We start from the raw sequence: 17,851 nt of genomic DNA on the forward strand, positions 1-17,851 counted from the left end.
TGTTTGAATTTGCTTTGTGGAAGTAAGATGTACTTTGGTTCCTAAAATATATTACCCAAGGATGAGAGTAATTCAGGATTTGTGGTACTTCATATCGCTCGTGCTGCAGAAGAACGGAGCACCGAGACCTCAGTTCAATGAGTGCTACATTAAAAAATAAAAATAAATGTAGAGTACCCAATCAATTTTACCCAATTGAGGGGCAATTTAGCGTGGCCAATCCACCTAGCCTGCACATCTTTTGGGTTGTGGGGGCGAAATCCATGCAAACATGGGGAGAATGTGCAAACTCCACACTGACAGTGACCCAGAGCCGGGATCGACGCCGTGAGGCATCAGGACTCACCCACTGCGCCACCGTGCTGCCCTCTGAGTGCTACATTTTCCATTTTTATTTTGCAATATGTTTAATTGATCCAATGGAAATCTAATAGGCTGGTGGACAATGCCATGTACATCCTCCTGTGGCATCCATTTTGATGCATGAAAGTCTGGGCCTACATTGCATCGTAATTATTCCGTCCCTAATTGTCCTTGAGACGGTGGTGGCAGGCTGCCTTCTTGGACCGCGACAGGACGTATGGTGTATAAATACCCACAGTGCTGTCAGGAAAGGAGTTCCAGGATTTTGACCCAGCGACAGTAAAGAAACGACAAAATAATTCCAGGTCAGGATGTCGATTCGCTTGGAGGAGAATTTTCAGGCGGTAGTGTTCCATTGGAGGAATGGCAGACGAATTTCAAATTGCTTTTGGAGTTGCATTTGGCACTCTGCCATAGCTGAAAGGATGTCGAAGAATATGTTTAACCTAACATATTGAAAAAACAATTTCTGAAAGAAGCGTTGCGAGTGGAATTTGGATACATTGGTACTGAACTAAATTTGGCTTAATTCGGAATTGTAGCTATTATATAAAGGAAAACGTGTTAGGTAAATCTTGTAAAACTGAAAATCATGTAAATTTGACATTTATTGAGCACAGTAAGAAGTCTCACAACAGCAGGTTAAGTCCAACAGGTTTATTTAAATAACAAGCATTCAGAACGCTGCTCCTTCCTCGGGTGAAGTGGAGGCAGGTTCACAATCATAGGATATATGGGAGAGACACAATTGCAAAATAATTACAGATTGGAATGGTTAGAACGTGAGTCTTTATAGGAATAAACTGTGTGAATGGAGTGAGTGATAATCACACTCACACTGTTTGTTCCTATAAAGACTCACATTCCAACCATTCTTCACATTCCAGTCTGTAATTATCTTGCAATTGTGTCTCTCCCATATATCCTATGATTGTGAACCTGCCTCCACTTCACCTGAGGAAGGAGCAGTGCTCCAAAAGCTTGTGATTCAAATAAACCTATTGGACTTTAACCTGGTGTTGTGAGACTTCTTACTGTGCCCACCTCAGTCCAACACCAGCATCTCCATGTCACATTCATTGGGGGCATTGATGGCTGCCGGAATAATAATAAAATCTATACTCTAGAATAGAATTTTTATTTCCCACCCCAACTTCAAGTCCCCACATATTTTAGTTCACTGAAACAAGTAAGCTAGACGTGCATGCATTTCAAAGCCTCAGGATGTCCCAACACGCTTTACAGCTAATTAGGTATTTTCGGAAACGTTGTGACAATTGTTTTGAAAAATTGTTTTTATTAAAGCTTTTTTAACCAGAATTTTTACATAACAGAAAAATAAACGAAAAATATTTACCAAAACTAGGTGGCTGTTATCATTATACAAAACTCAAATATGCATTAAATAGACAATTCCCCCCACCTGAACCCCCCCCAATCCCAACCCCCCAATCCCAACCCCCTCCCCATTGCTGCTGCTGACATTTTAACACTCCCCTAGAAAGTCAAGGGACGGTTGCCACCTCCTGGAGAACCCCAGCAAGGACCCTCTCAAGGCAAACTTTATTCACTCCAGGCTGAGGAACCCAGCCATATCACTAACCCAGGTCTCCACGCTCGGGGGTTTCGAGTCCCTCCACATTAGCAAGATCCATCTCCGAGCTACCAGGGAGGCAAAGGCCAATACTTCGGCCTCTTTCGCTTCCTGCACTCCCGGATCCTCCGACAGCCCAAAGATCGCTATTGATGGACTCAGACTCACCCGCGTGTCCAAAATCCTGGACATAGCCCTCGCAAAGCCCTGCCAGAATTCTTTAAGCGCCGGGCATGCCCAAAACATATGGACATGGTCTGTCGGACTCCCTGCACATCTCGCACAACTGTCCTCCACCCGAAAGACCTTGATCATTCTTGCCGTCGTCATGTGAGCCCGGTGCACCACCTTAAACTGAATTAAACTGAGCCTGGCACATGATGTGGACAAATTCACCCTTCCAAGGGCATCAGGCCCTCAATTAGCACCTCGCTTAGCTCCTCCTCCCACTTGCCCTTCAACGCCTCCACTGAGGCTTCCTCCGCCTCCTGCAGCTCCTGGTATATCTGGTATATGTCCGACACCTTCCCCTCTCCTGCCCAGATGCCAGACACTACCCTGTCCTGTATTCTTCGAGGGGATAACCGCGGAAATGGCCCCATCTCCCCCCCCCCCCCCCCCCGTCTATCTTGCCTGGAGCAAATCTATGGTTGTTCCGTATCAGGGTCAAAACTGAAGCCCCCTCCTCCTTCCTGTCCCTCCTCTACTGACCCCAGACCCTCTGTTGCCGTCACCACCGAACTTGTATCGAGGCAAAGGAGAGAGAAACGGTGTATCGTGCCGGCGAGAACGGCAGCTGTGCCGTTACTAGTGCCCCTCGGCTGGTGCCTTTGCATGACGCCATCTCTAGCCGCCCCCATGCCGATCCCTCTTCCATTACCCATTTCCTAATCATGGCCACATTAGCCACCCAATAGTAGCTACAGACGTTCGGCAGTGCCAGCCAATCCCAACCCCCCCCGCTCCGTTCCAAAAACAGTCTTTTGACCTGTCGGGGTCTTGTTTGCCGACACAAATCCCGTGATAATCCTGTTCACCCGCTTGAAGAAGGATTTTGGGATGATAATGGGGAGGCACTGAAAGATGAACAGGAATCTGGGAAGAAACGTCCTCTTCACAGTCTGCACTCTTCCTGCCAGGGAAAGCGGGAGAATGTCCCACCTTTTAAAGTCTCCCTCCATCTGCTCTACAAACCAAGATAAGTTGAGCCTGTGTAGGACATCCCAGTTCCTAGCCACCTGTATACCTAAACGAAGGCTCCTCTCCACCGTCTTGAGCGGGAGCTCCCCCAGTGTCTCCTCCTGACCTCTAGCGTGGATTACAAACAGCTCACTTTTCCCCACATTCAACTTGTATCCCGAGAAGCTCCCAAAGTCCCCCAGGATCCGCAAGACCTCCCCCATCCCCTCTAGCGGGTCCAAAATATACAATAGCAGGTCATCCGCGTAGAGGGAAACCCGGTGCTCCCCCACCTGGGTCAGCCCCCTCCAGTTCCTCAAAGTCCTCCGCTATGCCAACAGTTCAGTTGCCAGGGCAAATAGTAACGGGGATAGGGGGCACTTCTGTCTCGTCCCTCGGTACAGCCACAAATACTTCAACCTCAGCCGGTTCGTGGACACACTCGCTACGGAGCCTGATATGGTGCTTGACCCACCATATGAATCCCTCCCAGAATCCAAACCTACCTAACACTTCCCACAGGTACTCCCACTCCACCCTGTCAAAGGCCTTCTCTGCATCCATTGCAGCCACTACGTCTGCATCCCCTCCTTCCGAGGGAATCATAATAATCTTCAGGAGTCTCTTCACATTTGTGTTCCATTGCCTGCCCTTAACGAAACCCGTCTGGTACTCCTCGATCACTCCCGGGATGCTGTCCTCTATTCTGGTAGCCAGAATTTTTGCCAACAATTTGGCATCTACATTCAGGAGCGATATCGGCCTGTAGGACCCACAGTGAAGCGGATCCTACTCCCTCTTCAAAATGAGCGAGATCAATGCCTGCGACATCGTCGGGGGGAGGGTTCCTCTCTCCTTTGCCTCGTTAAAGGTTCTTAGCAGGAGCGAGCTAAGTAGCTTCGATAACTTCTTAGAAAATTCTGGACCCGGGGCCTTGCCAGACTGCATACTTGCCAGACCCTTAACTATCTCCTCCAACTCAATCGGGGCCCCCAGTCCCTCCACCCGATCCTTGTCAACCCTTGGGAACCTCAATCGATCCATAAATTGCTTCATCCCTTCACCACCCCTTGGGGGTTCTGACTCGTACAGCTTCCCATAAAACTCCTTGAAGACTTCATTAATCCTCTCTGGGCTCAACACTGTATTGCCCTCCTTATTCCTCACTCCCCCGATCTCCTTGGCCGTCTCTCTCCTGCGAAGTTGGTGCGCCAGCATCCTACTTGCTTTCTCTCCATACTCGTAGACTGCCCCTTTCACTTCCTCAGCTGCACCTCCGCCTTCCCCATGGTCAGCAAATCGAACTCCGCCTGTAATCGCCGGCGCTCCTTCAGCAGCCCACCCTCGGGGGCCTCTGCGTACGTCCTATCTCCCCTAAGCATCTCTCCTACCAGCCTCTCCTTCTCCGCCCTCTCCTTTTTATCTCTGTGGAACCTAATAGAGATTAACTCCCCTCTGATGACCACCTTCATAGCCTCCCAAACCGTTGTTGCTGTTACCTCCCCTGTGTTGTTCGTTATCACATAGTTCTGAATGCTCCTCCTTATCCGCCCACACACCTCTTCATCCACCAGTAGCCCCACATCCAGTCTCCAGAGAGGGCGCTGCCCCTGCTCCGTCCCCAGTCGACTACAAGTCTGGGATTTTGCCCAACATGTGCCTCATGAATTCAACATCATCCCAGCTTGGGGCATACACGTTCACCAACACCACCCTGGCCCCCTGTAGCTTGCCACTCACCATTATGTACCTGCCCCCCTTGTCCGCCACGATGCTCCCTGCCTCAAACGCAACCCGTTTACTAACCAGAATTGCCACCCTTCTGGTCTTTGAGTTTAGCCCCGAGTGGAACACCTAGCCCACCCATCCCCTCCTTAACCTCGTTTGGTCAGCGAGTTTTAAGTGCGTCTCCGATAGCATGGCCACGTCCGCCTTTAATCCCTTTAAGTGCGAGAACACGCGGACCTCTTGACCGGCCAGTTCAGACCCCTCACATTCCACACGATCAGCCTGGACGGGGGGTTGACCCCCCCCTCCCTTCCGACTAGCCATCTCCCTTTTTCGGCCAGTCACGTGCCCGCGCCCCCACTTGCTCCTGCCCTCCAGCTGGAGGCCCCCCAACCCGACTCTCTATCTATCCCCAACAGTTGGCTCCCCTTCAGTCAGTAAAGCAGAGCACCCCCCACCCCCAATCCCAGTCTCCCATGCCAAGCACCCGCTTAGCACTGATTTTCTCCTCCCCATTGCGCTTCTGTAAGTCAGCTGACCCATGCTGACCCCGGCCGCTCCTGCATCTATCTCCATCCTTACCATTGTCTCCTCCTTCGGACCCCCAATCCCCCTACCCCACAAGGTAAGAGGGCAAGTGCCACCCGGATCCTTCCCGTGCACCGTTACCCCACCACCTGAAACAAAAAACAGGAAAAGAAAAGCAAACAAACTTAAATTCGACTAACAAACTTACACCAGACCAACACCCGGTTAGAAATGTTGTGACTATTGTAATGTAGGAACCAGAAGAACAGATTAGCAATGATGTAATGGGCAGATCATTTGTTTTATGCTTTTCTTTAGGGATGAATATTGACCAGGTGCCAAAAGAATTTCCCTGTATTTGTCAAAGTAGTAGCTACTGGGCGGAATTCTCCGAAGTCGCGCCGGAGCGACCTCGCCGTCGTGAACTCCGTCAAGTTTCACGACGGCTTTGGAGGCCGCTCCTCGTCCCCTAAACCCCCCCCCCCCCCCCTCCCCAAAGCCGGGGGGGGGGGGGGGCTAGGAGCAGCGTTGCGGGAAACTCGGCCGCCGGGCCTTGACGCTTGCGTCAAAGTGGCGCGCCGAGAATGACGCGGCCGGCGGCGCCTAAGTGACGTCAGCCGCGCATGCGCAGGTTGGCCGGCTCCAACCCGCGCATGCGCGGTTGCCGTCTTCCCCTCCGCTGCCCCGCAGGACGTGTCGGCTTGATCTTGCGGGGCGGCGGAGGGGGAAAGAGTACGTCTCTTAGAGACGCTGGCCCGACGATCGGTGGGCACCAATCGCGGGCCAGTCCCCTCTCGAGCACGCCCGTGGTGCTTGATCCTCTCTCCGCCCCCCACAGGCCTCATACTTACCTGTCGCGCGCTGTTCACGCCGGCAGAGACCAGGTGTGATTGCCGCCGGCGTGAACCCGTCGGGGTCGTCAGGCCGCTCGCCCCATACAGGCCAGAGAATCGCCGGTTGCCGGGAAAGACGGCGAGCGGTGATTCTCCGAGCGGCGTGTCGCCAAACGCAACACGCCATTTTGGGGGGTGGTGGAGAATTGCGGGGGGTGCCAGGGCGGCGTGGCTTGATTCGCCCGGCTCTCCCGCGATTCTCCCACCCGGTGTGGGGAGCGGAGAATTGCGCCCATTAGATTTTTTTTATCTTCACTTGAGAGGGAAGACCATGTCTCGGTTTAATGCCTCATCAGATTGATGGCACCTCAGTGCAGCACGCCTTCCGACTGTGCTGGCGTAGCAGCCTAAGTTATGTCCTCAAGTCTCAGCACTGGAACCTGAACGCACGACCTTCTGGCTCAAAAGTATGTGCTACCTTTGGGTCACAGCTGACACCCTTTGAAAATTACATCAACTGGCATTGTTTTGGCTTGTTTCTGTCTCGTTCAAAGGAACTCGACTCATCGATACAGTTGTGCACCCGTGGAAATGTGCACTAACATGTTTTCAAATTATTTCCCAAACAGTGAGTTTATTTCCAAGCTTCATTACAGCAGGCAGAATATTCTTAAAATAGAAGCAAAGTAGTTGCTGGAATTTGAAACAAAAAGAGAAAACGATGAATAAACCCAGCAGGCCTATCAGCATCCTTGGAGAGAGACAATAGAGTTTGTCTGACTCTTCTCCAGAGAATATTCTTCCCTACATGGTTTATGAATAAATGTGAAGTTTCACACTGCTGCCCTTGCAGAATTTTACAAATAGCATGTTTCCAAAGTCCTTAAACAAAGCGGTGGTGCACATCTCAACTTACATTTGTGTGCATGGCTCATATTGTCATCTGAGTCAGAAGGTTATGAGTCCAAACGATGTTCACGAGACCTAGGTGTCTAACCCATATAAAATATATGTGCTGTGCTGAAAGAGTTCGATACTATTGGAGGCTGAAATGTTGGATGAATCATTTAAAAGGAAAGACTCATTTGTTCTCTCAGGGGAAGTTGGAATTACTCTAAGAGCAGGGGAGTTTGCCTGCTGTCTTGCCCAACATTTATTTCTCAATTGCTTTTGGGATCTCGCTCTACATGAATTGTCTGCTTCTTTTCCCCTATGATATTTCCGACACTGCAAAGGTAACTTTAGTGGCCGAGTGAAGTACGTTGAGACATCCTGAGGGTGTAAAAGTTACACAAGTGCAAGTTTGTTCTTTGTTTTATATATAATGTATATTTTTGTAGTGTGTACTTCTGCAGATAATGAAAACAATGCTGCATATCGAACTGTTTATCATACTTGTGTAACACAATATATGTGGACATACATGTACAACCAAGAAATGCTATTTCTAATGTAGAGAAAAACTCTACAGAGATAGAAAGGATTAGAACTGCAATGTCTCTTCAACCTGTGCGATTTCATTGAATGTTTAGATGACATTTCGACTACGTAGCTTTAAACGTCCTTAATCCATATTTTCAAAGCAGTATGATATATTTTGTAATTAATTGGATAAGAATCAGGTGGGTTGTGTAACAGGTAGGTGACCTGCTCACCCAGTTTGCTATCTAGGCAGTGAATTAGAACTGTATCTTCATTTTGTTTTACATTTAAAATTTGGACTAAAACAGCATATCTTCTGACGTTGTAGCATTCACTTGGTGTAACATTCAAATTTCTGATTCATTCTTTTTATTTAAAAAGATGTATAAGGAGCAAAAGCAGGCATTGACAGTGATTAGAGAACTATGTCAGAGTTCGGATTTCTGCAGCCTCCTAATGGATTTTAACAAAATAAATCAAGGATCCTGACCAACAGGCTCAAGAATAATTAAATTTTGAATGATCTCAGTTTTATTTTAAGAACATTTAAGAACAGTTTGCGGCACGAGTGGGTGACTATTCATTTTGACAGCACACAAATAAGTTGTCCCTCAGTGGTGCTGCACTCCAGCCTAACAAAAAATCATAGTATTCGACTTCCCATGAACAATAAAATGGCTGATTTGCTAGCTACATAGTTCAGTAAAGGTCGTGAGATTGTTACGATCCCAGTTGATGTTACAGCTGGACGGGAAGGTCCCAGAATGGCTCAAAAGACCGCAACGTTGTCTTTTTTTTTTAAAGAGAGTTTGGATGGAACAGTCAAAGATGAACTTTTCACAAAAAACATTTGTTAAACATGAAAAGTTTGACTATATTACAATACTCTTAGAACCCACCTATCCCTTCACAAATTTATGCAGATCTCAAGGATAACATAGTTTACAAAATATGTCTTATGCTACAATGATCTCAGTAAATATGCAATCGCTGCAAACCTATAGGTCAACTATGGTCAGCCACACCCCACTCTGACACAAAGTGGCAGATGGCACCCAATTGAAGGTCTGTGGATTTCTCCTCAATTCCCCCAATGGGTACCACACGGGTGTTTCCAAACTCCACTTCAGAGGTTGAAGAAACCTTTGATGTGCATCTGCAGTACTGTTTTTAGCTTAAAAAATTCAGTCTGGCATAAGAATGGACGAATCACCTTATGTTTGACCAAGACTTTGCGCATTGTCATCTATAGGGATGCACCAAATTACATGCTGCTTTGGCAGCAGGATGATCTGTTGTCTATTAAATAGTAAAATTCCCTTGTTCTACTGTGAGTAGCACGCTGGGAGATTTATTAGTTGCCAGTAAAATATCCTATCCTATTTTTTTAAAAAAACTGTCTTAAAATTTCTTGCTGGGACTTAGTAAAACAATTTTTTCACCAATGAAAACCCACTTTCTGCAGCTTATTCCTTACTTCAAAATGGGAAGTTGGGAATTGAAAAATAGATCAGGCAAATGAGAAAGTTTAAATCTTTTGTTTTGTCCCAAACATAAACTGGAGGAAAAGGTTGTACCACAGAACGGTCAGTTTATAATAAGTAAAACAAACTTTCTTTCCATTTAAAACTAAACTGGTTGGGAGAAATTTAAGAAAAATATCAGTTTAATTGCACCCTTTTCTACTTCATCTATAGTTTAGAAATAAAATGGGGATGACTGGGCAAGTGGAATTGATGTGTAAGTGCTGATTTAAAAGAGTACGTGTTGTCGTACTTTTGTTTTAATGGTAATGATGAGGAACTGCAGTAGCCCCTGCAATCAAAACTGCACAGTATAACACCATGTCCATCTGGAACCTGAAGATTTGATCTTTGATCTTTGATCCTTGCTGTGTTTTGGAAGTTATAATTGGCCTCAGTGTCCCTGGACTAGGAGCAAATAAAAAGCTTACCTGAATTCCCTTTCCTGAAGGCCACCTAGCTAATCTTATTGGAAGGTGATTATGTGAGATAACAAATCATGCCTCATGTATGTAGGCTGGCACTCGCCAGGTTTGGATTTGAATGGCTATGAGAATAAGGTATCGGGAGTTGATAGTACCAGTGGTAACGTTTGGAAAGGGAGATAATAAAATTGGATTTGTTAAAAGCAGAAAATGAACCTTAATGTTAGGAACAGCATGACTAAATGATAGTTTTAGGCTGAAGATTGCAGTATGTAGATTTGAAACCAACACGGTTGACACAGTGAAATTTCAGTCATTATTATTCTTGGTTTTAAATCAGTACATTAAACAGGGGAAAAGTCAATTGCCATTTATTTGTTTTTGATGGGAATGCAATCACTTTTATATCCTTCCCCCTAGATGCTTATGTGAACAATATCATGGAACTGAAACTAAAAATATAACTTTGAAGTATGCAAGTTCAGATGCTTTGTTTGACAATATTATATCTCCTTCGGCTGAGTTCATCCAATGTAGGACACCCGATTACATAGAGGAGAACAAATATCTCATTACAGCATCTTCATTATTTCAATTACACAAAGCCGAATAACATTGGACTATCTTTATTCTGCTCTGTCAATATATGGAAGAAGAGATCAATTGGCAGTTTTGAAAAAGCTCGATTATTTTTGCTTGGTTGGAAATTAAAAGCAAAGCATTGCTACTTTCCAGTCAGCCTGTCTGCATGCTACAATTATCACAATTACCATGTATGCTTCAGTGCCATCATCTTTGGTTTTCATTGAAATCATGATCCACTCCAATATTTCAACTAAAAGCAAGACTTGCATCTAATAAATTCTCTCTCTCTCTCTCCCTCTCTCTCTCTCTCTCTCTATCATTGCAGTTTTAGAGTTTGTGTTACTGCATGAGGCTATACAGTCTGATTTTATAAGATGATTTATAAGATGATTTACCCCATTGTAATATAAAGAATTTAATTGTAAAATATTTCTCATCTACAGGTTTCTTTCCAAGCAGTTCCCAAGGATGTGATGCTTTCCTACGTCACAAGATGACGCTTATCTCTCCTTCCATACTAAAGAAGTATGGGATTCCTTTTGACAAGGTATTAAATTTATGTTTAAAAAAAAAAGTAATCCATACAAAATGATTATAATCATGGGACCTTTGCAGCCCCATAATCCTGGAATTATTCTCTATGAAGTAAGTGTATTTATGTACAAAAGTATATATTTATTTGATAGCAGAAAGTGAAGAAAAATAAATAGTATGTTCTTTATTTCTATCTGGGTACATAGGGAGAGGATGGAACGAGAGGAGAGGGCGAGGCTGCTAGATGAGATTCTGAGGGTGAATTGGAGGTACTTAGTGGCACCAAAGAAGGGGTTGTTAAAGGAGAGGCTCCAGATGAAGTTAGCGTCCACGGGGAAGGCGGCACGGCAATTGTGGAGGGCCAGGGCGGCAGTGTATAAGTATCGGGAAAAGGCATTTAGAATGCTGGCCCACCAACTGAGGAAGCAGGCAGTGGTCAGGGAGATTGGTAGAGTGAGGGATGAGAAGGGTAAGGTGGTGACGGATCCAGAGGGGGTGAAAGGTTTATTTGAGACCTTCTACAGGAGTCCACGCCTGGGGAGGAGGGGATGACGGTTCCTGGCTGGATTAGAGTTCCCCAGGGTGGAGGAGGAGAGGGTGCAGGGTCTGGGGGTCCTGATCGGGTTAAGGGAGGCAGGGAAGGCCACGGGACCGGATGGGTTCCCACTGGAATTTTATAAAAAGTTTGGTGTGGAGCTTGGGCTGCTGCGAGAGAGGACATACAATGAGGCGAGGGCTAGTTGGGAGCTCACCCCCATATTGTTGTATGCTTCCATCTCCCTGATTTTGAAGAAAGATAAGGACCCGGAGCAGTGTAGATTGTACCGCCCGATATCACACTTTAATGTTGTTGCAGAGTTGTTGGCGAATGTGTTGGCGTTGAGAATAGAGGACTGTGTGCCAGAAGTGAAAGGGGAGGACCAGGAGGGATTTCTATCTATCGATATCTAGGTAGCGCGGAGCTGGGCCCAGCTGTACAAATTGTCCTTGGCACGACTGGTGGAGCGAATGAAGGCAGATTTCAAGAGGCGGGATTTTGCCGAATTTGATTAACTATTACTGGGCGGTGAACATTGAAATGGTGAGGAAATAGGAAGTGGAGGAGGGATCGGTGTGGGGGCGAATGGAGGTTGTGTTGTGTCGGGTTTGAGGGCAATGTTGTTGGCGCCCCTTTCGTTCTCACCAATCAGGTACTCTGTAAGCCCAGTGGTGGTTTCGGCGTTCCGGGTGAGGGGCCAGTGCAGGCAGCATTTTGGTTTGGAAGGTATGTCGTTGTGAGTGCCAATATGTGACAATCATAGGTTTGTGCCGATGGGGCTGGATGCGAGGTTGCAGGTGGAGATGGAGTACTATAGGGACTTGTTTAAAGGGGGTATGTTTGCGGGACTGGAGGAGTTTGAAGAGATGTATGAGTTGGCAAAAGGATTAGTGCTTTAGACACCTGCAGGTGAGGGGCTTTGTGAGGAGATAGGTGTCATCTTTCCCGGGGCCGCCGTCTCCGGTGTTGCAGGACAAGTTTTTTTTGGATGATGATATTGGGGAGGGGAAGGTGTTGGATATCTCCAGTGAGTTGATGGAGAGGGGAGGGTGCTCTGGTGGAGGAGATTAAGTGCAAATGGGAGGAGGGGTTGGGCGGGGAGGTGCAGGCCAGGATGCGGATGTTCTCATTGTGTGAGATGTTCAGCCTCATCCAGTTTAAGATAGTGCATAAGGCCCACATAACGGTTGCAAGGATGAGCTGGTTCTTTGCGGGGTGGGGGATAGGTGTGGGTGCTGTTGGGTGGGGCAGGGTGAAGGCCGTGAATCATGTCCACTTGTTTTGGGTATGTACAAAGCTGAGGGGGTTCTGGCAGGGGTTCCCAGATGTTATGTCCGAGATTCTGGGAGTGGAGAAGTCTGGAGGTGGCAACATTTGACGTGTCGGTAGATCGGGTGGACCAGGTGGGGAGAGAGGCTGACGTATTGGCCTTTGTCTCCTTGATAGCCCGGAGATGGTTGTGTTGGCAAGACTCGGAGCTGCCGAAGGCGGGGGTATAGGTGAGAGACCTGGCAGAATTCCTGCGGTTGGAGTATGTCAAGTTTGCTTTGCGTGGTCGGAGGAGGGGTTCACTCGGAGGTGGAAACCGTTCATTGATTTCTTCAAGGTGAATTGAGGGGTCAATAGAGGGGGGAGGGTGGGGGGGATCAGAGGGAGGGAAATCGGGGGGAAAATTCAGAAGGCGGGGAGCGTGTTGGTATCGGGGGACATTGGGGGCTTGTGGTTTCTGTTCATGTTGATGTTTTGGTCTTCAGATATTTTCATCTATATGTGCAAAAAAACCTTGAGTAAAAAGATTTAAAAAAATAAATAAATAGTATGTTCTTTTGAAAACGTGTGTGTTAAGTATTACTTTGGTTTGTGTCCAGTTTTTTAACAAAAAGTTTCAAAAGGTTGTTTTGTATATGTTATCTTTCATATGCCATATTTTGGACAATTCCTGTGAGACGTTCCACAAAGTCGTTCTCCAATTTTATTTTAAATAAAATTACTGTTTGATTTCAATCAAAGGCTATTTTATAGAGCTTCCGTTTCCTTCATGTTACATCATAAGCAGGTTGGTGTACTTTCCCAAGGAGCTGCAATTTGGGAATTATCCTATCGAAATGTAGGATAACTTTTTTCAAAAGCCGCATTATGAGCCTTTTTAACATGTGCTAATTTTCCTTTGATGAAGTCAATGCATCGGAAACTCTTTGCTAATTTAAATAGATTTAATAATTGTTACATGTTTTAACAGAAATATTACTAATATTTTTATTGAGTTTGGAAGGGTAGGCGCAATTTCAAAACATTCTGTTCTCAAATTGGGGTCCTGATCCCTGGGGTCTGGTTGAGCACAGTGGGCTAAACGGCTGGCTTGTAATGCAGAACAAGGCAGCAGCGCTGGTTCAATTCCCATACCGGCCTCCCCGAACAGGCGGCGGAATGTGGCGACTAGGAGCTTTTCACAGTAACTTAATTGAAGCCTACTGGTGACAATAAGTTATTATTATTCTTTCAGATTCTGTGTATTTTGATTACTTGTATATTTTTCCCACTTTGATTTAGCTCCACAACTGGCAAATAATTAAAGCACGATATAAAAAATCGTTACATCAGTAAATGGTATCAAATCTTGTGGACCAGCAGGCATTGACTCTTGTAGCTTAACTTGGAAGACTAGACTTCAAATTATTTCAGTGCAGCCAATCAAATATTTGTTAGTCGTGAATCCAAAACTTTCTTCTTGAATTTGATGTGTCTCTTTGAACAAGTGATGATACAATTTTGAGATTTCATACGTGTTTATTTAGTGTCGACCTTTTATTTAAATTTGGTGATTTACTAAATAATTTTATCTTTGCTCAATGTGTCGTCAAATCCAGTTGGTAAAGAATATCAAATGAACTGTCGTTCCTCGCTACTGCTATCCAGTAGCAATAAGAGTATTATTCTCCACTCACAGGATACTGCAGTCAAGCCAGAAAGATGTTCTGCCTGCTGCACAAATGAGTAATGTGGTATCTAAATTTCAGTGCCATGTGATGCCAAGTCTGTAGGCCGTACATCTCAACAACTGGTGGTTTTTATCACACAGAAACTCCCTTCAGTTGTTTGCAATAGGCAAAGTATTGACGACTCAACCAGCTCGTGCTTGCAAAACTTAAAACAAGAATGCCCAACAGGAGATGTGATTCTCCGATTGGACAGCAGACACAAAACAATCCCAATTTGGCTAAGGATTACACTAACAGCCAATTTAAGATTCACGTTTGGGCTCATATTGTGGCTCATTTACACAAACTGGAAGCAACATGTATTCATAATCCCATCCCGTCCTGTAAAACTGCCTCTGTCCTTTGCAAAGAAAAAAAAACATGTCTGTGCATTGCACCTCTTTCAACTAAACAAAAGCTTGGGGGCCACTCCCTCATTCATTCCCCCAGAATCAGAGTCAACCTGCCTGGTTTGAATTAAAAACATTTTTTTTTGGCAGTTAACTGTTTTCTGATGCATTCTTCATGGGAACCCCTCTATCAATCAGAGCCAACTTGCCAACCATTCTGCACAATTTTCTCATGCGGTATTAATTGTTGTCCCCATTAAAGTTTAGTCTCTTTAGACTGCCTGATGAATGCAAGGTGAAATGCTTCGAAAGCATGTCTCTTTTCATTAATACACAGGTTTTGTACTCCTAAGGGACAATGAAATATGTTAAACTCCTGGCTGTTTTGTTTTCTGCTTCTACACCCATCACTCATTCCTCATTCTCTAGTAACAGTTAAAATATGCATATGAATATAAACACACTAATGCAGATAGTTGAATAATACCTGTGGTTAAAATATCTCAAAAGTAGGGAAAATGGCGTTACTTTGTTTCTTGTTTACTGTAAGTGATGGACTATGTACACAAAAGATTGTTTATGAATTAAATTCCTGCACTTTTTAAAAAAAAAAGCCATTGACATTCCCGTTTACCTCCTTGTATGTTATAGTGTCTATCCTTGTGGGGTTTTTTTTGCAGTTTGTAAGCATTGTCAGTTAACTTTGTTGTGATGCAATACATGTAAATTAATCCATAAATTATGTCCTGGTAACCCATAGAAATGTTTGATTTCTGAAATTAAATCTAATAGTCTTCCAACTTCAAGCTGCTTTACACTTTATTTCATGCAGATTACGCAAGAAGCAGGGCAGTTCATGATCACTTTCCCCTATGGATACCATGCTGGCTTCAATCATGGATTCAACTGTGCTGAGTCAACAAACTTCGCCACCATTCGATGGCTTGATTATGGAAAAATAGCTAAACTGGTAAGTGGCAGCAAGGAATGCAGGTGGAATGTATTGATTGTCTTTTGCCCCTTACAAAAGACACCTGAAGGAAAAGTCAGGTCTCAAAATGTTAACTGCCTTCTGCATTCTGAATCCCTGTGCATACAGAAAAAGCAGAGTCGGGACAACAAAAAAGAGGTGGGAACCTTCAAAGTCTTTTTCTCCAGCTTTCCAATAGATTGCTCTGTAAATTATAGATGTGCCCAAAAGCGATCACTCCTCCCTCTTTTTAAAAAAAAATGTTCCGTGTGAATTTCTCTTGGATGTATAATCTGCCTCAATGGGAATCTGCCATCTTTGATAAGGGCGGCTAACCTTTGTAAACTTCCTGCCAGATATTGTTCTGTCCCACTCCGGCACCTCATTGTGTCAATATCCATGAACTTTTGTTAATTAGTGCATATTCTGAACAATGTTCATCCGTCGCACAGTATACAGTGGAATTATCAATGTCATCACATTCCTACTGCAACAAAAGAATGACAGAAAAGTGAATCATATTTGACTTTGCAAATTATATTAATTTGAAAATTACCTATTTATATATGCAGCATGGATACAGAGGTTTTTTTCAAAAAAAACGCTTATCGAACACCAAATCTCCTTTGATTGCACAGACATTTTTTTACATTTTTCTGTGAATTTAGTTTGGTAAATATTGTACCAAAATATGTTGATGGATCTGGACTTTTAGCTTTTTAATTCAACTTGTGGTCTCGTTAGATTGCACAGCATGTGTATCTGATAAATGGCTGCAGTAAATTAGAAATATTTTTATTTTGTAAGTGTTGCAATTAGTTGGATAAGATCTGATTTTGCATGCATAATCATTTAATAGAATTTGCACACACTGTGGTTATTATTTTCTCTCTGCAGTGTCATTGTTCATATTTGAATACCATTTGCAATTCCCCTGTTTTCTCCCAAAGCGCAGAATTTCTTAGTTGTGTGTTGTTATAGTTTCTACCTACTTCTGACATCGTGTTCCTACTCTGGTTTCTAATTTGGAGCAGGACTTTCTGGACTTCATGCTAAGGAGGACGCAAAATGTGAGTGTAGAATATGCTCTCAGCATCTTTTGGCAGAATTTGAGGGAGATTGTATTACAGTGACGGATAGGTATTGGTGTGAATCACAGGACATAATTTATAACATTTCTAATTTGTGCACGCAGATAAGCGCGAGTTTGTGATTTGTTGTTCGCATTTTTGTTTTGGTTCCGGTTCCGGCTTCTTTTATAAAGTGAGCCAAATGGAGCTTGGGAGGCCACGGAAAATGAAATTGCTATAATTAGCCAGCTGCAATCAAAATTGAAGCGTGATAATAAATGGCAACAAAATATGCTTCAAAATTAATTTAAAGTTACATGAAGAAAAACTAGGAGACAATTGAGAAAAACGCAAAGTACTGAGGATGCAGGAAATCTGAAATAGAAATAGGACATATTGGAGATACGTCAGGCAGCATCTGTGGAAAGAGAAACAGAGTTCGCCTTCGAGGTCAATGACTTTTCAACAGAACTGGGAAAGGTTAGAAATATAATGGGCTTCAAGCAAGTGAAAGAGGGGAAAGTGGGAAAGAGAGTGGGAAAGGGAAGATCTATGATAGAGTGGAAGACAGGGGAGATTAAATACCAAGGTTTTGTGGTTAAAAGGCACAGGAAGTGATAAAAGAAAAAATAAAGAAACAAGAGATGTGAATGGCAGAATAGTGAACAGCTGCTGTTTGAAAGCAAAAACAGAAAAACAAGGAATAAGTGAATAAACCAAAACCTACAATGAGAAAAGAAACAAAATGGAGGCAGAGATTCCGGTCTGAAATTGTTGAGCTCACTGTTGAGTCCAGAAGGCTGTAAAGGTCCTAATTGAAAGATGCTGTTCCTCCAACTTAAAGTTGAGTTTCACTGGAACACTAGGAGGCAGAGGATCAGAGTGGAAGCGAGGTTGAGATTTGAAATGACAGGTGACCAGAAGCTTGGGGTCATACTTACAGACTGAACAGCGATGCTCTGAACAGTGGTCACCTCACCTCTGTTTGGTCTCCCCAATGTAGAGCAGCTTGCATTGTGAGCAGCCATTAGCGAACAGTACATGTGAATTGCTGTAAGTTGAGAGCAGTACATGTGAATCGCTGTTTCACTTGGAAGGAGTGTTTGGGGCCTTGATCAGTGAGGAGAGAGGAGTTAAAAGCGCAGGTGCTGCATCTCCTGTAACCAGCAAAGGTGCCTAGAGTGCTAGTGGTCTGCTGTGCCCAGCACAGCATTGTGCTGCAGAGAGGACT

The 17,851-nt window shown here is 44.6% G+C and overlaps 1 protein-coding gene across 6 annotated transcripts in view; it reads left to right on the forward strand.

Moving 5' to 3' along the window:
* The window catches only part of LOC119970159 (lysine-specific demethylase 4C-like), a 478,393-nt gene that overhangs the window by 128,002 nt on the left and 332,540 nt on the right, over positions 1 to 17,851 (forward strand). For all 6 annotated transcript variants that reach the window (XM_038804261.1, XM_038804264.1, XM_038804265.1 and 3 more), the window contains exons 7-8: positions 10,624 to 10,727; positions 15,413 to 15,550. In XM_038804261.1, the coding sequence (XP_038660189.1) occupies positions 10,624 to 10,727; positions 15,413 to 15,550 (242 nt within the window). The remainder of the gene's footprint in view (positions 1 to 10,623; positions 10,728 to 15,412; positions 15,551 to 17,851) is intronic.

Source organism: Scyliorhinus canicula, chromosome 8 (genome assembly GCF_902713615.1).
Source record: "Scyliorhinus canicula chromosome 8, sScyCan1.1, whole genome shotgun sequence".
In the NCBI taxonomy this organism is placed as follows: Eukaryota; Metazoa; Chordata; class Chondrichthyes; order Carcharhiniformes; family Scyliorhinidae; genus Scyliorhinus; species Scyliorhinus canicula.